This window comes from Canis lupus, chromosome X, assembly GCF_003254725.2.
Source record: "Canis lupus dingo isolate Sandy chromosome X, ASM325472v2, whole genome shotgun sequence".
Taxonomy (NCBI): Eukaryota; Metazoa; Chordata; class Mammalia; order Carnivora; family Canidae; genus Canis; species Canis lupus.
In genome coordinates, this window is record NC_064281.1 from 104,568,583 (window position 1) to 104,590,866 (window position 22,284).

At 42.7% G+C, this 22,284-nt stretch overlaps 1 protein-coding gene across 3 annotated transcripts in view; it reads right to left on the bottom strand.

Moving 5' to 3' along the window:
• Positions 1-1,287: 1,287 nt before the first annotated feature.
• The window catches only part of GPC4 (glypican 4), a 116,943-nt gene continuing 95,946 nt past the window's right edge, over positions 1,288-22,284 (bottom strand). For all 3 annotated transcript variants that reach the window (XM_025431307.3, XM_025431306.3, XM_035711971.2), the window contains exons 4-9: positions 11,553-11,718; positions 6,678-6,808; positions 6,425-6,571; positions 5,478-5,614; positions 3,474-3,649; positions 1,288-3,370 (exon numbers count right to left, since the gene is read on the bottom strand). In XM_025431307.3, the coding sequence (XP_025287092.1) occupies positions 3,168-3,370; positions 3,474-3,649; positions 5,478-5,614; positions 6,425-6,571; positions 6,678-6,808; positions 11,553-11,718 (960 nt within the window). In that variant the 3' untranslated portion in view covers positions 1,288-3,167. The remainder of the gene's footprint in view (positions 3,371-3,473; positions 3,650-5,477; positions 5,615-6,424; positions 6,572-6,677; positions 6,809-11,552; positions 11,719-22,284) is intronic.

A 22,284-nucleotide genomic window follows, 5' to 3' on the forward strand; every position in this document is an offset into this window, starting at 1 on the left:
TTTGTATCCATAAGAAAATCACTAGAGAAGGTTAAAAATAGAAACTGAATTGGACAATAAAGCATATCCCCAGAATGCACAGCTATACTGTCCACACAAAGTTCTAAGTTGATAAAAATAGTTGTCAGTGTTTGTTTCCTCATTTCAAAAAGAGAAAGTTGTATGGTAGTTGGGCATTGGCTTGAGAGTGAGCATGCCCGCACGCAGCCTCCTGTAGCAGACCCTGTCAGTGTCTTACCACCCTTCAGCTCTGCAAGAGGGCATATTCAGCAGACATGAAAGGACAAGCAGAATGTTGCATGCATAGCATCATCTACATCTATTTTTATGTCAGTTCTAGAATCACCAATGACAAATTCTACTTCAGGAAAACTGTTAGGTTTCTAACCCTCAGGATCTTAAGTTTTAAAATGCATGTCAATTATTTGTACTTTGTCTTTTATCAAATAATAGGTGCTAATTACAGGCTGTTTTTGAAATAAAATGTAAATCTAAGGGTCGTCAAAATGTTTTTTTCTTAAGGTACAGGGTGGTGAAGTGTTGGAAAGAAAAATAATTTCCAAATGACTTTGTAAAACACAAAATCATATGCTATTAGCTGAGACTTTGGGAATGTCAGGTCTGCCGACAAAGCTTTTATTCTACCTCATACTCTGAACTCTTAAGATTTTAGAATATTCAACTTGCTTTTATTCTTTTTTTTGGCGGTGGTCGGGGTGGGGGTGGGGCAGAGTGCAATGGTGAGCCTGCCAGCTGGTTAGAAGCCAAGAGTTATCCAGTCTGATCTGAATGGAAAAATCTATGATTTGTTTATTTCATAGTTCAAGTTCAAAAGCAAGAGACAATTTAAATAATAAAAAGGTCACAGGAAAAAATGCAAAGAAAGAAAACAAATCAGTGAGAGTCCAGAAGAACCTTCAAGAATATTTAATTCGGAAAATGTTATTGGTGTAGAGAAGTTGACTGAAAGAAAACAGCTGGGCAGAGTTCAAAGTTTTAAATTAAAAACAATCTCACAAGGTCTACGGGGATAACTCTTTGAGCCACATTTTGGAGACCAGATTCATTTCTACCAAGTCAAAGTAATGGCAGTCTAAGCTAAAAAGGAAATTCCTCACAACTGAGGTAGTTACTAAGTATCAGCACATTTTCCAGGTTCTCACAAGGCAGCTTAGCTATTTACAATCCATTTTTCCTCATATATAAATGGAGCACCTTTTCATTTTAGGTCTTCCGTGATTGGTTTTAAAACAACAACAACAAAAAAAACCACTTATACACACCAGCCAGAATATGCCTATTTTATTAACATCATGCTTGAATAAATAACTGGCTACTGCTAATAAAATTAAGCCTCTGTTTACAACAGCCCCCAATATTCCATGTTGACCATTCGCGCAGAATTTGGTGTAAAAAGTCGAGTGAAATATAGACCCTGAGCTATTGAGTAATTATGCTTCAATATAAAAATAGAGAATTAGTCTTACAACTGAAGATCTGAACAGGAACACAAACCACCTCTCTGTGGGTTTTAGCTTTTGTGGAATAGGTCAGGATCTTAATGGGGGTCTAAGGCAGGAAGAGACTTGCAGGATTTTCTCATTTTGAAGACTTTTTGGGAACTCCTTTTTCAAGGGATTTGTTACTATCTCATAGTTTTATGGGTTGACATTTGGTAAGGATAGGAGGAATGGAGTCCTAGGGACCCAGGGACAACAGAACCAGCCTTTGCAAGATCCCCCCATCCCCTGGTGGCTATGGGATCACCACTAAGCTATTATCTTCTGGACTCTCTACTCCTTCCTGTCCCCCCTCCAAACAAAAACATTATGTGAAAAATATCTGGACACTCAGGTCCCACCAAGTGGAGTTCTTGGCTGAAAGGGTGTCACATGACCATGAACTGCACAGCCAGCCCTTTGCCTTTCTGAGGCAGGGGCCCAGGCAGACAACTCAAGTAGGGCACTTTAGAAATCTCTTTTTACAAAAATTGGGATCCCAAACCAAATGTAGATGCACAGGCAAAATCTTTGCTCGGAGGAGTGTTGACAGCTCTTCCGTGAGCCTGGGCTGTGCCCTGGTTTGGGCTGGTGCCCAGACAGTTCCCTATTCTATGTGGTTGGGGTTGAAATCTGGTACACTGTAACAAAGGGGACCAAATGATCTTCTTAGTCAATTGGTCATTTCTGCCATCAGGATAGGAATTTAAAGCAGGTCAGTGTGGACATGAAGACCAGCACACAGCGGCTTGCTAACTTGCCTGGATAAAACACAAAAAGACAAAAACCCACCCCCAAACTAAGTGTGAACGTGTGATAACTCAGACGTCCTGAATGCCTTCTATATTTCTAGGGAGAGTGTATGAAAAAGAATCTTCTAAATGGGTTCCACTTTTTAGTATAAGTGGGTTCGAGAAATAGACCTATCTACCTGCGATCTTAGTTTATGTAATTCAGTTCAGCCAAGACAGGTGTAGTCTGCAGTCTCTTCCAGTCCCTGGCTATCAATGAAGTACAGCCTTCTTCTCGTATTGATGCCTTAATACAACCCACCAAGTGGCTCAGAAGCCCCCCGTGCCTTCACATTCTGTCCTAACTTAATAATAATAATAAAAAAAAATCACATCCACTTCTCTCCAGATAAGGCAACTAAAACAACAGGGATGAATGGAATTTTTACTGCTTGTTGGGCTTTTTCTTTTAATAAGATAACATGATAAATAAAACCTGCTTCTGTACAGCTATTTAATATTTCAGAAATACGTACATGTTACATGCCAAGAAAGGACCCTGGTTTTCTTGTAAGAAACAAGGTAAGATCATAACTGAAGAAAAAAAAACCCACAAACAAAAAGGAAAAAAAAACACAAACAAATAAGAGAGTGATAAAATCACAAATGCACAACTAACTACAGTTCTGTACCTACACTGTTAGCCACATTTAACATGATTCTGGGGGAGCAGGAATCAACTTTACATACGAGTCCCTTTCCCCCACAAAACTGAATGAAAACACAAAGTTGGCATTTTTTAAACCAGTGGCCACATAGTAAAAACTGTACATCGTTGTCCATTCATTTAAAAAGCAAAGTCACTAAGATGGTATAAAAGTGATAACTGGTGCCTTTTTATCTTTTTGATGAAAACTTTTCCCTCTAAGATTCAGAATTATCTCCACTCTCGCTGCATGACCAGGAGCAAGATGCAGAAGACAGCAAGGAGGTAGGGCTGTGCCCCCACAAGGGCACCAGGGCTGCTGGCTTTATCATTGGCATTCTTCCCAGAGTGATCAGTCACGTTGTACTCAAACTCTGAAGGGCACTGCTGATACTCACAACCACTTCCACTTCCCTCTCCACTGCTCTCGTCACCTATTTAAAAAAAAAAAAAAGGAATAGAGATTTCAATCCACTTAGTCCTCATCACAAGCTGGTACAAAGAACAATGTTTAAGCTCCAAACCACAAATGCTTACTGATATCAAAGAAGTCCACATCGTTCCCGTTGTATGCATTCTTCATTTTACTGGTCATAACCCGAAGAGCCATGATCTGACGAAGGATCAGTATGTCTGGTTTGCTGGTGTCAACCTGGACCTCTGGATTATTGCCCTGGTTGGCTAAGCCATTTCCCGTCACTGCGAACAGGTATCTGAAATGAGAAATGACCCTGTGAATAGGAGTGGTTAAGACAAATGGTCGCCGCAGATCATCAGAGTATTCTGCCTAGATTCTAGTATTTCCATTGGGTACAATTCATGAGAAAGTTCTTTCATTTCTTGTTTCTCTGCTTTGATGGTGACCTTTTGGAAAGCTACCCCTTTTACGGAGGTTGGTGAGTCAGAGTCAAGTGCCGATACAGTGGGTACTTAGCAGAGTTACTAAGTGTGTTAGGGGAGCAACACAAGACATCCCCGAAGAGAATGAGGCCTTTTGGGAACTGGAACTTTGGGGAGCCAGGCCATTGGGCTGAGAACCACAAGGATTCAATCCTGTAAAGACCGAACTACTGTTTCTTTGGTGTTGAGTTTGATAAGTTCTTTATAGATCTTGGAAACTAGCCCTTTATCTGATATGTCATTTGCAAATATCTTCTCCCATTCTGTAGGTTGTCTTTGAGTTTTGTTGACTGTATCCTTTGCTGTGCAAAAGCTTCTTATCTTGATGAAGTCCCAATAGTTCATTTTTGCTTTTGTTTCTTTTGCCTTCGTGGATGTATCTTGCAAGAAGTTACTATGGCCGAGTTCAAAAAGGGTGTTGCCTGTGTTCTTCTCTAGGATTTTGATGGAATCTTGTCTCACATTTAGATCTTTCATCCATTTTGAGTTTATCTTTGTGTATGGTGAAAGAGAGTGGTCTAGTCCAATCATGAAATGGGCAAAAGACATGAACAGAAATCTCACAGAGGAAGACATAGACATGGCCAACATGCACATGAGAAAATGCTCTGCATCACTTGCCATCAGGGAAATACAAATCAAAACCACAATGAGATACCACCTCACACCAGTGAGAATGGGGAAAATTAACAAGGCAGGAAACAACAAATGTTGGAGAGGATGCGGAGAAAAGGGAACCCTCATACACTGTTGGTGGGAATGTGAACTGGTGCAGCCACTCTGGAAAACTGTGTGGAGGTTCCTCAAACAGTTAAAAATAGACCTGCCCTACGACCCAGCAATTGCACTGTTGGGGATTTACCCCAAAGATACAAATGCAATGAAACGCCGGGACACCTGCACCCCGATGTTTATAGCAGCAATGGCCACGATAGCCAAACTGTGGAAGGAGCCTCGGTGTCCATCCAAAGATGAATGGATAAAGAAGATGTGGTTTATGTATACAATGGAATATTACTCAGCTATTAGAAATGACAAATACCCACCATTTGCTTCAACGTGGATGGAACTGGAGGGTGTTATGCTGAGTGAAGTAAGTCAGTCGGTGAAGGACAAACATTATATGTTCTCATTCATTTGGGGAATATAAATAATAGTGAAAGGGAATATAAGGGAAGGGGGAAGAAATGTGTGGGAAATATAAGAAAGGGAGACAGAACGTAAAGACTGCTAACTCTGGGAAACGAACTAGGGGTGGTGGAAGGGGAGGAGGGCGGGGGGTGGGAGTGAATGGGTGACGGGCACTGGGGGTTATTCTGTATGTTAGTAAATTGAACACCAATAAAAAATAAAAAAAAATAAAATAAAAAAAAGACCGAACTACTGGAACAGCCTGACCTCGGGCTGCAGCCCCTGTACTGGGCTAGAGCCACCACCGCAGACTTCTGGCAGTACTCGCTGCAACTAGCTGGGTGCCTTCCCAAGGCTTTCGGGGCAAAGCCTGTTCCTTAGATTGTCTAGAGGCTGTCCACATTACTGATGCTTCCCTCAAGTGACACCAAGTGACCCCCGTCTGAAGAGCCCCGCAGTACCAGGCATGTGGGAGAAGGGAGACCACCAATCCACTTGCCCAAAGCTAACCTGCTCTTGCCTTTCCCATTCCAACAATCATCTTCATTGCCATTCCCGGCGGCCATCCTCTCATCGCTGCAAACATTGCTGGGCAGGGAGGACCAGAACTTCTTGGCCTGTTTCAGCTTCTCCTTGACATCAGTAACCTAATTAGAGAAGAGGGAAAAGAAGAAAGAAAAGAGGAGAAGAAAAGAGAAGACCTGTGTAAAAACACCCAACTGCCTACAAATGTGTCTTTTGACCATTTCTAAAGTCGCTCCAGAGTGCTATGCAATGCATTTTCAACTTGAATCACGAAAGAAAAAATGCAGATCAAATTTATACAGAAAAGAACAGAATTACTCAAATGAATGAATGGTGGGATACAAGGAGTTGCCCAGATCCACCGTCTACTCTACCTCTTTATTTACAACTACCATTGGAAGCCTGCTGGCCTCCAGGTCCCATGGATACCATGATAAAACTCCGTGTCTTTCTGTGAGGCTTTCATACTCTGGTTCCAGCGTCTATACCGTCCCCTCTATGAAACCGTGTCTGTCACTGCGCTCCCTCCCACTACTGTGTGTGCAGCATGTGTGGAAAGCAGTTTGCTTATGTTTTCCAACCGTCCTAACACTTATTACATATCCCCTTTTGCTAGTTAAGGCAAAAGGATGGCTGCTTCTCCCGCTTTGTTCGGGCTTCTGGAAAACAAGGATGGGTCTCACTGCCCTGTGCTTCCCTATGACAGGCACAATGATGGTCTCAGAGTAGATGCCTCACGTTTCCTAACTACGTACCAACTTTATGAGCTAGAAAATGAGAGGCAGAATTTATTGACACTCACATGCAATTTGCTTGAAAAGCTTCACCTGAAAGACCTGCACTTGAAAGCCTTCCAACTAAAAATGCATTTGGAGCAAATGTTTTTTTGGTTCTTGGTCATTAAACATGGCCACTGCTGCCAAAGTGCTCACCAGTCGGTCCAAACTAGTGCCAGCTGCTGTGGTTGGGCGTTCCTCAGGGTGATATGGTCTGAAGCGAGCACTGAAAGCCCCCTCAGAGATGGAACGTGAAATCCGGCCGGCTGGGAGGGGCTTGGGGGGTCCACATCCCTGGAAAACCTGCATTGAAGCATTCATGGTCACATTAGGGAAGTTGCATCCCAAGTTCGGGAGGGGTAGGGGTAGGGACTCTGTTTCTCCTTTTCAGTTATCCTGCCTCTGTTACCTTCTGAGACACTTGCACACTATTCTCCTGCATGTTCATTATAGCATCAGAAATCTTCACATCGATGGGATCCATGACCGATTCGATGTTGAAGGGACCCTCGAGCCTCTCCGCCACCATCAGCATCGCGTCTAACAGGGTGTTTGGGGAAGAGCAATATGGCATAAAAAGTAAACCGTTAGTTTGGCCTTGGGTGATCAGTCTGATTATTTTACTGTCTTTGTTTCCTATGGATGGGGGGAGAAGGGGAGGGAAGAGGGCATGTGTCGTAGTCAATTCAGGTTTTTCTGTCCGCTTCTACTACACCAAGCTGCATTTAGTCAGCATGTGTTGCTAGCTCTCTAAAGTGTGAAATGGCCAGGTGAATGCTTTATTCCACAGCAAGGACACCCAATTGGAACTGTTCTATTATAATGATTGTTTATTCTTTCGTGTGTCAGTGGTTGTCACTGTAAGGCGCCAAGCTGGCTCCTGCTGACAAACTTAAGGCTGGAGGCAGAATAACATGCCACTTCCACAGTGACTTCTTAGGATCTTTTCATTTAGGTTCCATTTACAAGACTCAAAAATATAAATCCGTTAAAATTCTGGCGTATCATTTCCTTTCTTTCATTTTTTAAATGAAACCCTTTCAGCTCCTTGAGCGCACAGTTGGAAAGTACAAATGACAGTGTTCCCAGGAATTCTAATGACTTTTCAAATAATGAAAATTTGAAAAAATGCAAATTTGTATTAAGATAAACTTCCCATTTCAAACACAAGGGCCTCAAGTTAAAGCCAAACATGTGCCTCTTTTCATTCGGGTGAAAAGACAACACAAGACACAGTACACAAAAAAAGCCTGCATTCACAGTGTGAGTCTTTGCGGATTATTCTGTGAGTCACCTTGGCATTCTGGAGGAGTCTAGAATGTTTTAGTACACATCAAATCTCTTAAACAAAATATGTGTCACTTGTTTTTCTGCCCTATGTGTTGGCTGCAATTATTAGGCTTGGTGGCTTTGCCGGATTATTTCCTGGTCAAAATGAAAGCAAACTGGAAATGGGAAAAGGGCTGCTTCACTCCTGACAAGCACCAAAGTTTGCAACTTGTCTGCTCTCCTTTCCACTCTAGGGCTTAAGGTTTGCAGGGAGAGGGTAGTCAGGGCCACCTTATCTGCAGGATTCAGGTAGGCCAAGGGTAGCTCCCAGCAAGAGGCCAAGGGCAGCTCCCAGCAAGGAGGGCTAGTTTCCAGAAGACCATGGGCCCTTCTCAGAGAACACTGCAGACCCCCAGGATCTTCTACCTCAGCTTTCTGGTGCAAAGGAGTTTTAGCATCAACATATTAATGAAACCAAATTTGGTCATCAACCTTTCACCTTCCACCTAGAACAGATGCAACACAACATTTTAAAGCACTGGGGGTCATTTCTCTAAACTGCAATTGCAATGTCACAAACCACAAATAGATTTCCGTGAAATGCACTTTTTTTTAAAGTAATAACAAATCAAGTTTCAGATTGCATTGTGGTAAGCACCAATAAAGTGACGCTTCCAACCTCCAAGTAAAGGCTGCCAGCATGAATATACCATTGTGCTAGAGGGGGAAAAATGCTTTTGATGTGCTAGCAAAAGGAGACTTTTGTAAACAAGTGGAGCACGACTTAAACGTGTTCATCATTGTCAAAGTATCAGGGCTGCCAAGTACAGAAAGCACATTCTTCGCAGAAGTCGCTTGCTCCAAATAAAAATATTATGAATAGACAGATAATCAACATCCAAAATGCAGAGGTTTAGACAAGAAAAAAACAGCGCATTTTGAAACTACTCATTCCCCTAGTGGCGAGGAGAGGCCAGATCACTGTGTTTGTGAAAGACTGAAAGGAAACATAAACCCGATTCTTCTGGCTGTTTGGCGTCTTTGTAAACTCTGGGAATGGAGGGAAGCCGAGCCTTTGTTGGGGCCGGTGCCATGGCGTTGTGCGGTGCACAGCTGAGGAATGCGCAAAGCTGCCTCCCACCCCTGGGGGGAGTCATGCTTGGCTATCAATGAGGCTCTGCCCTAGAAGCAGCCAGCCCTGATTAGTAGCTGAGAGAGAGTGAGTGACCGAGAGCGAGCGAGCGAGAGCAAGAGAGCCAAAGATGGTGGCTTTGGGGTATTTTTCTTCTGGTGGGTCTCAGCTACAGGTCTCTCATTTCCAGGATATCTCACTGACCCCTGCCTCCAGCCAGCAACCCCCAAATCCCAACACCCCAATATAAAAGTCCTGCTGGCAGCAACGTGTGACATTAATAAGGTTGGCTAGGAGTCAGATGACAGTAAGGCAACCACAGTATGTGATGGAAAACAAGGTGCATCCAAGCATAATTTATGGTTCTCTAGAAACAGGCTGTTTTGATGGTGGTGGGGGGGAGTATTGGGTTGACCTTTTGAGTCAACCTCTTATAAAACCAAGTCCAGGGTGTTTCAACTGGATCCATCTTGTTGATCAAGGCTGACAACGATTCAAGAGAGGGAAAAGAGGACATGGTAGGAAGAAGGCAGATGTGGAAAATGTATCCTTAGTCTCTTCAAGGGCCTGGTCCAACTGCAGGATTTCAAGGCTCAGGCTATGTGCACGAGGTCGCCCCCATCCATTAACAAAGCATCCCCTTCACACCAGGCAAAGTGATTCCTTTCGAACTGGGCCACCAATAATCATAAACCCCCATGTTCAGCCTCGGGGCCCACTGGGAGAACAAAAGGCAGTTTCCCAACTTACCCCCAAGACCTGATTTAAAGAAGTGGGGGGGGGAGCCCTTTGCTGTTCATTAACTGCAGTCATTTAAAGGGGAAAGAAAAATTCTTTGAAAAAAAAAAAAGGAGAAGAACTAGAGCAGAGGCATGTAAATTGGGCGTGAATTCTACAACCACAGAGCAAATTAAACCCTGGTGAAAATTCATAAAAAAGCACTGGGGATTAACAATGTCTATTACTCCTAACCAGTTAGATCAGCTTATGAGACATAAAGAATAAAATACCCATTAAAAATTAAGTTTAGACATGAATTATATACCTCATCCCTCCAAAAAAGATCATCTCAAATAACTGAGGAAAATTGATTCCGAAATTCTATCAATTTGCACTCGGGTTTAATTTTGTTTCTTGAAAGAGAGCAAACGTAGTTTGAAAACTCTCAATAAGAACAACAGCAGCAACGCAGTCTCCTTGTTTTAGAATACCTGGTTGAAAACATTAATTAAGCAAGCCAGAGTGCAGTTTTGATTTGACATGAACCTGCAAACTCTTTGGAAAAATAGGTCAAAAAAAAAAAAAAGAGCGAGAGAATTTCTATCTTAATACAATGAGTTACAGTTTATGTCAGAACAAGAGAATAAAGCAAGGAACATACCCCTTTGCCCCTTACTCCTGATCAATCTCTAGAAGAGTTGGCAAAACTAGGGAGCTGTCACTCTACCCTGTTTGTACTATATGGCAAATGCTCCTCCTTTGCCCCAAGAATGAGTACATTAGATGCTATAAAGTAAAAAGGCTAACCGACATTTACAAAAATGAATTTAGCAGAAGCAAACTGCAAATCTGGCATCTGGGTGTGGGGGAGAGGGTGGGATTTAAAAAAAGAGTAAAAACATCAACTTTAGATCTGGAAATGCCACGAGTTTTGATTTCCAGTGGAAATATTTTCAAGCTACAATTTCTCCCATGGCTTCCTTCTGGGCATGATGCACTGCTAGTGTGCGCATGCCTCCCCCGCCCTTTGGCCTTCCCTTTCATGGGACTCAGCTCTCCTGCATGTAAATTTTCTCAGGTCTTCTAGCTCTGAGCTATTTAGGCTACAATTGTGCTGAAGTGCTTAATATTCACATCTTTTATTTTTTTCTTGTGTCAGTGTTCTCAAGAATCTGTTGGAGCCAATTTATTGATGCATTTTCAAACAGAGTTAATATGGTAATTAGCTCTCATACAGACTAAAAAGCATTCTCTCCAACTCCAATCCCCCGCCCCCAAAAGTGCCAGCAAATTGCATCCATGTTCCATGATGTGAACAAGTAAGTGAAAAACAGGTGCTTCTAAAGGCACTTATGTTCTGCAATTACACCCATGTGACTGGGGGCCAGGGAAGAAAGCCGAGTTTGTTTTTGTGAGCCCTTAGTGTGTGTATGCAGTGCCACTATCATGGAGGATCAGGAGCTTCTGTACTGTAACGAGGTTTCAGGACTTAACATATGCATTAAGAGTGCATCAAGGAAGTTGATGACCAGTCATTTAAATGATCCCTAAGTTGTCCTTTCCCGAGGATGGTGATTAATCCTCTTGGAAAATGGGTACCTCCCTTACACTGCAGTCTGGACTCTGGGTTTCAGAGACAGGTGAGAATGCTTACCTCTAACATGACTAGAGCCAAAGGACCTCCATTCTTTCGGGACGTCAGTTCCTATTAAATCCTCTACAGAAACAGAACCCCTCAATTCCCCCCAATCAGGTTTCACCTGGTTCAAGCATCCAGCAGTTGTCTGGCCAATAATGCAGAAGGTTCAGTTGTAGCATGATAGACCAAACGATTTCAAAGCTCAGCCAGTGATGGCTGTACTCCCACCTTTACAGGAACACAGGCCTAGGATATACAACTAAAACTGACCTTTCGGGGGAAAATGCCAAAAAGTCATGTTCTCATTACGAAAACTCAGTATTCACTGTGTTTGAGGTCTTCCGTAATGCCACCATTAGTTCAAGAGAACATTTACTTGTAGAATGGTGGGAACTTTGAAGATAGTAAGAACTCTGGCAAACAACAAGGAACAGAAGAACCCTCACGGATGATAATTACGCTATTCCCCATGGCCAGAAGCTGAGCTCTGTCTGGCGACACAAATTTCTCCCTCGCTCACTCACCTATGAAATTGTTCCATTCAAAATCGAGATCCCCTTGGTTAGCCAGACAGCCTCTCATAATGTTCGAGCAGTAGTTGTAACAGGGCTTCACATTCACAAGCCCCTGGCAGTGGGAGCAGTAGATCATCTTCAGCAAGGCATGGGTACACTGGGCTGTGGGATTGACCTAGTTTGGGGAGAAGACAAAGACAATGGTGGGACAGAGGTACCAGAGCAATTCCAAGTCCATCAAGTTGACCTTGAACCTTTGGCCATGAATTCAACATAAGAATGAGTTGTGATGGATCACACTGAGCAGGCCTGGCCTGCTTCTTCTAGAAGAAGATTAGATAAAAGGAAGGGGTGTGCTAGGAAGAAAGCGGGTGGTGGCGAGGGATGAACATCGCTTTACCGTGAATAACCCAGGTGTGCATTATTTCCTCCAACATACTCCCCTTCTCATTTTACATGGCTCAATTGTTTCAAAATCCTCTTACACATATGGTGCCAGGATTGGCCAGAAGACGCCAGAGTAGAGGTGATCTCCTGCCCACCACACATGGCCTGCTGTGGCCTCTACCAACACTGTGTCTGGCTTGCCAGACTGGTACACAAACACGTCTTCTTTTCAAACACATGGACTACAAGACTGGCCTTTGACACTTAACCTCCCAATCAAGGTGAAGAAAGGTATCTAGTGTACACTCTGTTCTGTGCCAGGAGCTGAGGAGAAGGCAAAATCAATGCATCCTACAGGCAAGAATATGAATACATTTAACGTTGGGGTGAGGTGAAGGCCTTCTAAGTCCTGGGAGCAGTAAAGCACAGAGTGCTCTGAGAACACTGAATGGAAGAGACGTGACTTTAGTTACACTTGGAAGAAAGGGTTGGATTTAACTGGCCAAGTGAAAGGAGAACATCCCAACCAGGGAGAACAAAATGGGCTGGAGGAGAGTGTGCAGAGTGCCTGGGGGTGGGGGAATTGTAGGAAGTGTGGCTGGATGCACAGGTAGGAGTGTGTGCGTGGCCAGAACTTAAAGGCACAAGAAGAGGAAGCAGAATGAGAGGTAGCAGAACATGAGGGCTGTGAAAAGTTCACGGGGAAGGGGAGGAGCAAAGCTAAAAGTGGTACCAAAGTCAGAGAGGGCTGGCCGTCCTCTGTAGAGAAACAAGACCTCGTATCTTTCTGTTTCTCTTAACAATGACATTGTCTCATGCACCCCTCCCTGGTGGCTAACCCAAGGTTCCTGACTTCTCCATTCTCTCTGCCCTGCCCTCTGCTTTGGGAGTCACTATCAGAGGATGAGTGCATTCCTCTCTATCGCTCCCAACCAGTTCTGCGCACACAAACTTTTGAAAGCAGATACTGGCACAGGGAACAGATGCTGGAATATGGGGCCATCTAGCAAGGTGCTTCACCTGCTCTGGAGTGTGACTTTGGATACTGCTTATCAACAGGACCCTCAAGAACAGGAATGAGGGGTTAGAACTGTCGGGAGGAAAACTTAACACCAATGGGCTCCTATCTGATGTGCACACACACCACTGCTTATCCCTATCAGAACTCTGGCCTGAAGGGGGCGGGAACCTCCAGCAAACAAGGTGGTAACAGAGTATGTCAGAGTCAACATTCCCTACCCAAGAATTAGGACTTCGCCACAGTTCTAACCAGGCCCAAATTAGTCCTTCTAACTGTGTTTTAATGTGCAGTGAAATCTTGGCTACCCAATACCCTGGGGGAGGGGCCAGTCTGGAGAGCTTGATTTTCTGGACAGCTAAAAGTTCGTTCTTCTAAAGTCATCGATAATTAGGACTTTAATACCTGTCTGCTCCACCCCCTCACTTTACAGATGAGAAAACAGGCCTGGCAAAAGGAGGAGGCTGGAGAATCTGAGGATCACAGAAGTCAGAGTTGCAAGGGGCCTTAGAGGTCACATCGTCCAGCTCTCACATTTAAGATATAAGAAAACCAAGGCCACACAGATGAACTGACTTGGTGACAGTCACCCTGCTATATCGGATTCTAGTACTGCACCTTATCAAACATCTCCCTGCCTTCTTCAACACAAGATGTGAAATTCTCATCTTACGCACACTTGATTTCCTCTTGACACTATACTTCAGTTCCATGTTGATGATACCACTAAATGGCTGTATCTCAGAAAGGTGAAGAGTTAGTGTGTAAATGACTGAGAAACCAAAGAACAGGCTGTGGCATTTGTTGAATATTATGCTTAAGAGGAAACCATGCCCTGGTATGGAAACATGTACAAAGCTCAAGTGTCAACAAATAGTTACTGAGCACCTATCTCATGTTGGGGATTATTCTGGAATGTACTTGTGATTAGGTAGCAAAGCAAGTAGGAATCTATGTTAGAATAGGGAACCTGTTCTTTTTTTTGGTATTTTTTTTAATTGGAGTTCGATTTGCCAACATATAGCACACCACCCAGTGCTCATCCCGTCAAGTGCCCCCCTCAGTGCCCGTCACCCAGGCAGGTGGGCAGGGGGTTGGGGTGACTGGGAACCTGTTCTATGAAGCACAAACACATTCCAAAATAGTATGGGCCTTTAGAAAATAAGCAAAAATCTAAAACGCAATAGTTATATTCAACAAATTTTTTCCCTCCAAAAAGACCTTCCCATTCGTTTTCTTAACTATTTGTGGTCCACTGTATTCTTCATTCCATTGTAAGTCAAATCTGTGATGCAGTAGACCTTGTAGTACAGTGCCCTAACACAGGGAGATGTCAGCTCAAGTTTAAAGACAGGGACCAAACAAGATGACACAGTTGAGTTTTATTAAAGGAAGATTAAGCTGAGTTTGGCAGACTTCTTCCATTTCATTCCCTGGCTAAGTACTGGCTCATGCTCTACATGTAACTGGTTGTCTAACTACTAATAATGATCACCAAAAAAAAAAAAAAAAATCACCAAGGACTCAGCTTTAACATGCTATGTAATCACTAAACACCAGAACGGGGGCAGCCCGGGTGACTCAGTGGTTTAGCACCTGCCTTCGGCCCAGGGTGTGATCCTGGAGACCCAGGATCAAGTCCCACGTCGGGCTTCCTGCATGGAGCCTGCTTCTCCCTCTGCCTGTGTCTCTGCCTCTCTCTCTGTGTCTCTCAATAAATAAATTTTAAAAATCTTAAAAAAAAAACCCATCAGAATGGAGAAGAGAGATGGTAAAGTTCTAGAAGTAAACCACTATGGGGAAGAACCTGTGCCATACCCAGGCTAGGGGAAATTGAACAGTCTTTTGTCTCACAACCGCTATTTAGACCACTCTGCACAACTTCACATTATTCAGACCTGGGAAACAAAACTCTTGTGTGGGAATGAGGCCCTTGTACAGAGAAGGGTTGTTATTTTTTATGTTTATTTATTTGATAGAGAGAGAGAAAGAGAGAGAGAACACACAGAAGCAAGGAGGAAGGGCAGAGGGAGAGGGAGAAGCAGGCTCCCCGCTGAGCAGAGAGCCCAACACAGGGTTGTATCCTGGGACCCTTAGGATCAGGACTTGAGTTGAAGACAGATGCTTAACCAACTGAGCCACCCAGGAGCCCCTAGAGAAGGGTTTTAACACAGGAAAACGGAAAGAAACAGGGGCCCCCCTGCAATGTTCAGCCCCCCGAGAGGAAGTACCAATAAATATGACCATTCCTGAGGCCTTGGGTCCCCACCCTCATGGATCCAAACAAGCTCAGGATGGTGAACCCAAGGTGCCAAGGACCTCTCCCTTTTGACTCTGGAGTACTCGGTGGAGAAACAAAATGGTTGCCTATCTCTTGGAATCCTCAAGGGCTTCCTGCTGGCATTTTACTTATTTTGAATAGAAATTCAAGTTCATTCACATTCTACTCCCTTACTTTCTAGAGTACATTTACATGGGGACCCAAATCCAATGGATGGATCCTGTCACGTGGGGATTAACACAAGGGTTAACTTTACTCCAAGGCCACCTTTTAATCCTTAATTATATACTGATGCTCTATGGCACAGCATGCCAACTTAAAATATTCAACAATATTGTTCCTTTGGGTCACACTCTTGACCAAAATTTGAGGTTTTCCTATTGTTTAGAAGGGACTGCTGAGCCCCAATGCCAGAATCCTTGGGGCTGGGATAGGAATGGGAGTGGGAGTTGGGTGGTTTAGGGTTGCTTTGATAAAAGGCACATTTTTCAGACCTCCCTTAGAGATTCTTAAAACCATATTTAGAAACAGAGAAGGGAAAACTGGACACCCCTCCCTTCCCCCTTTGAACCACTAACATAAAGAATGGACCAATGATCTCAGGAGAAAATGCTTATTTAGCTTCTACGGTTTCATGATCATGAAGAGTCTTGATGTCAAAACAGAAAAGACACATATTCTGTTCAGTGTTGGAATTAGCTGTCTACTGGTCACTTTTATTGGTTTTTACTGATAGATAAGATACAGTTATAGAGTGCTTACTATGTGCCAGGCTCTCTTCTAAGTACTTTGCATGTATTAACTTATTTAAGCCTCCAAATAATCGTATGAGAGGAGTATTATCATTTCATTTCACAGATGAGAAAGGAGACATCAAAAGAGATTAAGGGACTCACACAAGATCTTCAAGGGAATAGCTAAGACCTGAATGTGCACATTTTGGTTCTAGAGCAGGTACACTCAACTTCCTTGTTGTGTATCAGAATGGCTTCTTTTGAGTAACAGAACAGTGAGGGAAACCTGAAGGGAGCACATGAAGCCAGTTCTTCTCCATAACGCCCCAGACCTAGCACAGCCTGTCTACACACAGTGAACATTAGGCTATGAGGTTGGCTGGTTTTCTGGTAAGAATTTGCAGTTTTCAAATTAAGTGACCAAATGAAATCATTTTTACATTGGAGGGCAAGTTAGGATTCATCCACACGGTGGGTATGCCTGACTAGACCTTTGGAGGAGATGACGTACTGCTTAATGACCAACAAAGACTTACTCAGCCAATGCTATATCCTCATAATGGGTCGAGACGCTACAAGGGTGAGGAAAAAATATATAAGCCACCTACCGGTCCCTGCCCACAAAGAATTCAAAAGCTCCAGTAAACACTGCTGCACAGAGAGAGAGAGAGAGAGAGAGAGAAAGAGCTCACTTAAACACTCCAAAAAATAATACACGTATTTTACCAAAGTTTTAACGGTTTCAAAGAATCGTAGCTAAATGTAGCAGAGATTATCGATTTCTACTAGGAAGTGGGAGGTTATGTAAGAAACATGTTTGACATTATCTAAGAATGAGGTGGTTTGACTTGTTTAGTTTTGGGAGACAGTATGGTAGAAAGGGGACATCGTCTGGACTCAATACTTCTATATATTCCCTTCAAATCAAAATCTGAGTTACTGACCCAGAATGAAGAAATATTAAACAGCCAATTTCCAAAACTTATAAAATCCTTCAAGACTGATCAAGGCCTTTTTAAATGTTGAAATGCCTTAGGATTTTAGGAGGCTGTCTGTGTTTCATGGTAAAAGTGGGACTTGGGGTGTGGGACGATGGAGAATCCTCATTACTCTTTTGTAAGATACTCATTCCTGCCACCCGATATATATTTGACATTGACATGTGCATGCCATTTCTGCTATAAAAAGCCTTTGCAGAGAAGTCCCCTTTTCTGCAAAGACTCTTTTAATATAGATTGAGACTTTTACTCAATAATCTGTGTTTTCCAAACACCACATTAAAAACTACTGCAAAGCAGCTGAAAAAAAGAAAACTGCTGGAGAAGAGCTCTTTGTGCAGCCTGGATTTCATTTTGGTAAATCCAAATGAGCCTTAAGCCACACTACAGTGATGGCAGTCAACATGCTGCACTGAAGTTAAAAACACATTTCCTTTTAGTTTATTCCAGTCCCTAACATACATTTGCTGCAACATTTTTTTGGTCTGCAAAGCCAATAGCACCAAACAAACAAAAAGGATGCAAAGCCAATAGCACCAAACAAACAAAAAAGACCTAGATTTTATCCGTTGCTTGGTAACATAAGCACCCAATAAAAATAAAGGGAAATATTTCCCAAAATTACGGTAAAAGAAAAAAAGAGATAGGGAACCCAAACATGCTGTGAGATGTGATGAGTTTATTCAACAATTTCCTAGGGTTTTTTTTTTAAGATTTTATTTATTTGAAAGAGAGAGAAGGAGAGAAGGAGGGAGAAGTAGATCCCTCACCTAGCAGGGAGCCTGATGCAGGGCTCGATCCCAGGCCCAAGATCATGACCTGAGGCCAAGGCAGATGCTTAACCAACTGAGCCACCCAGGCACCCCACAACTTCCTAGTTTTGGATTCACTGAACACACCCAAAGGAGGATGAGATGTTCCTATTACCCTCATAATAGGATTTTTAAGATCTAACAAAATATGCGGAACAAATCAGGGCCCACTAAGGAATATTTGTTGATATGCTGTAGATAAAACTAAAGCAGAGGGCTCAATTTTTGTCCTGAGAGCACGCCATCTCAAGTCCTTAACACTCCCCACTTCCTCCCCTACTTTCAGCTACAGCCCCACCGTTGCAATGCTAGTGTTTAAGGGTTGTGAGTGAAAACAAATTCAGGGTTGAATAGATCTCTACACCTAGCTTTTTAAAGGCTTTTTGTACAGACATTTACACAATTTCCATTTATAATGATTCAGGAAATGGCAAAATAATTTGTGCAGTACTCTTGCAGGTGTTGGGGCATTGTGAACACACAAAATCAAAGGGGGAGCAATGGAAATTATTCTCAAGGCAGGACAACCATTTAGATATCACAAGGGTAAGGCACGGATTTCTAATTATAGCCCCTGGAGTTTGGGGGGGCTGTAGACACAGTCCCATTATGTCAATGTTAATTGAAACCATGAGAATGCAAGTCTCTTTGGCAAAGGAGCTAGTCGTTTTCATGGTGCATGTTACCACTTGTGCACTTCTCAAAGACCACAACAGACTTCACCCTTCCAGGCAAAACTGCTGTTGGAGCAGGTAAATAGGAAAGGCATCATGAGCCATGACAAGTAAAAGAAGGAATAAGTACTACAGAGAGGTGTAGTGCCAGGGTGCTCTTGAACCATTTGTTACTAATTATAGGGACTTTTCTGAGTGGGAATTGTAAAGCTTAGTAAGCTGCCATCACTGGATGTCTGGGCCCAAAAATCTGAAGCAAGGCAAGTATACTTTGACTAAGAAGTGAGTTTCTCTAAGCTTACTGGTGCTAATGGCCTTTAAAAGGCTTAGTGATAATCAAATCATTGCTCAACATTTTAACTACAACCCTTGGGTTGCAAAAGGAAGATGGAAAAATAGGGCAGCCACTTACAAAGAGAAAGTGGGAACATGTTTAAGTATGCAGTAACTAGCTCCCGAGACCACAGTGCTTTTCATATTGGACTTTCAGAGACATCTTTGTAGATGGGGTGGGTGAGGTGACTTTTTAAAATTAGGATATATATTTTCTACTCGGAATGATCTTTCCTAATCCCAAGGTAATTAATTCTACAAGACACCAAATGAAGAAATGTCTATTTCCTGGGTTGCTCTATTTCTACCTGCAGACAACACTTGGACAGCAAGTGGCAGTGGTGGGAGCCCAAGTTGAAAAACAGTGCTTGGCCACCCAAATTGGTAGAGAAGCTTACTTATTTTATTAATCAAATGTAGATTTTTTTTTCTCAACATGTTCAATTTGAAATAAGGTTTTGATAGATCGTTTACTGTCTTTTCCATAGAACTATATCTTAAATTAATATCTTGGTTTATTTGGTAGCCATACTCCAAAAATGAATGTAATAAATGTTTTCTCAAATATCCAAGTATTCCTTGCATGCTTCTAAGTAGAAACATAATGATGAGAGATTTTTTTTGTGTTTTAACTACTTTAAAAATTGACTTGATGCCTGAGTATCTTACTATTGTTAATTTAGGTAACGTAACCCAACTCGGTTGAAGGGTTTAACTTCAAGTCAGTCCTTCCCTACTTAGGAAGCTCAGTAGGGAAGCAAAACATTATTAAAAAGTTTCCAATTACAAATTCAACTTTTAAAGTAGATATAAGAGGATTTTCAACTAAACAATTGACAAGTGATGTTTAGTTACAGTAAATTAAGCCCTATAGCTGGTATTCTCATATAACTAAGTATCTCTTACACAGATATGAAAAATTACAGTGAACATAGAACACAGATCAATTCTGAAGCAAATTTAGGGTTAAATTTAGAAAGGAACTTTCTTTTTTTTTTAAAGATTTATTTATTTATTCATTCAGAGAGAGCGAGAGAGAGGCAGAGACACAGGCAGAGGGAGAAGCAGGCTCCATGCAGAAAGCCCAATGCGGGACTTGATCCCGGGTCTCCAGGATCACACCCCGGGCTGCAGGCAGCGCTAAACCGCTGCACCACCGGGGCTGCCCAGAAAGGAACTTTCTCAAACAATTTACCAATACTAAGGTAACACAGAAAATCTCTTGCTTAAAAAAAATTCATACCAAAAGAAACACCAGAAATTGATTGCGACTCCTTTGAGTCACATATTCTTTATTGTATAGGTTAAGTGTGTTTGAATCTTCTATACAAAAGCCAACCTTATGGATTTCCCACCATGAATTTTAAGCACCAGGTCCAGAAGAAGAATGTGATACAGGGAAGCCACAACTGCTTCTTTCTCCCTACCCTGGTGGTGAGATGGGGTGCACAATGGCAAGCCTTCTAGCTCCTGACCTTCTTCTAATCTGCAATGAAGGGTCTAATCACTTTGTTTCATCTCTGCCTTCCACGGTGGGTTGGAGGTTCTGGAATCTCCAATCTCTAAGAGGGCTCCAATCTAGCCAAGTGAGGCTAACCAGACCTCTGCCAGCCTGGTCCCTCTCCCTAAGAAATGAAAGGGGTAATGGCTAATGTGAAGCAAACACTTTTCAGATGCTTGTAAAGGGCTTTCTACTTCTTGTCTTTCCTTTCACACCCACACGCGCTCGTTCAAAGCACACAGCAGCGCCTTTCCGCCTTTTCGGCTTAGGATGAACACAAGGACTTGTTGAAGAAGGGCAGATGTGTCAGGAGAGCTACAACATGAATAACTGCGAACTGGAGTAACTGTGCCTTGTTTTGGGACTGTGGCATGAGCATCTGCAAGACTCCTCATGGTTGCTCAGGCTGGCAGAAGTTCAGGAATCAGATTATTCCTTTAATTATAACCATTATCCCCCACTTGCTCCCTCATATGCCCTAACAAATGTTTGCAATTTACAAGGAGAATATCAGCAGGATGAGGAGTGAACCAATACATGCTGGGAAGAACTGTTCCCTGAAAGTGTATGGCCTGGAGATGAGAGCATACACACCTGTAATAATGAAGGCAATCAGCAAAGCCTCCTATCACCAAACCCTAGCATGAAATGTCCTAGAAACACCTAATTTTCATGGTATACGATTCTTCAGAATCTTTTCTTCACTGGGTGAATGTACATTTCCTCTCTAACTTGGGTAATCCATGAATCCTAGCCTGCTCAGGACAGCCCTGGCTGCGTTATTAAAAATTAGGAGCACATGTTGTCTGGTATGACTGGTAATAAGCACCCCTTGGTCTAGATAATAAGCATCCTGGTTTGGACAATAAATTCTTTGGTCACTTGAACTCTAAATGAACTCTGATAGGTGATCATATTGATATTCCAGTTGTTTGTATGGCTATTCAGTTTTCATTTTGACCACTCCCTTCTGTCCTCAAAACAACCAAATGATCCAAGTAGAAGCTGCTGCTGTCTTTATGTCTGCAGATTTTTTAGTAAATGGACAACAATTTGGCTTTTCCTTTGAGGGCAGAAATGTTACAGAACCAAGATCAGGGATCCCTGGGTGGCGCAGCGGTTTGGCGCCTGCCTTTGGCCCAGGGCGCGATCCTGGAGACCCGGGATCGAGTCCCACGTCGGGCTCCCGGTGCATGGAGCCTGCTTCTCCCTCTGCCTGTGTCTCTGCCTCTCTCTCTCTCTGTGACTATCATGAATAAATAAATAAAATCTTTAAAAAAAAAAAAAAAAGAACCAAGATCAGTCTTCCAAAGGTAACTTGCCCCAGATTATTGTTTCTTCATTGTTACTAAGTCATAGAAGAGTAGAGGTAGAAAGGCCTTCAAGAAGTCTTCAAATTTCATTTTTTTTCTGGGGAAGAAGGGAGTGAAGGAGCCATAAAACCTTTCCCCCACCTTGAAATCTTGCTCAAAATTATATTTTGAGGGGCACCTGGGTGGCAATTCAGTGTCTGATTCTTGATTCCAGGTCAGGTCATGATCTCAGGGTCATGAGATCGAGCCCTGCATTGGGGTCCTCACTCAGCACAAAGCATACTTGAGATTCTCTCTCTCTCCCTCTGCTCCTTCTCCCATGCTCATTTGCACACACATGCTTTCTCTCTCTTAAAATAAATAAAATCTTTAAAAAAAAAAACTTTGAAAAGTGAGAAAAGCAAAGATTCTCTAGTGCAGCCAGGAGGTAAAGACACAAATGCAGAGTCACTTACTAGAAGACTCCTCATACCTCCCTTGCTGAGAGGGAGACTCAAGGAGGCCCCTGAAACACATCCTTATCTTGTTTCAAAGGACATAGTCCAATTCCTTTAATGAACAAATGAGGAAAATGTGCCTCATTTCATATACTCTTGCCTATATATTACAATTTCATTCTCTTTTGGTAATCCTGTAAACAAAGCCGTAAGTCAAGAGCAGGTGCCCCACACTGTCATAAAAAGCCTCTAA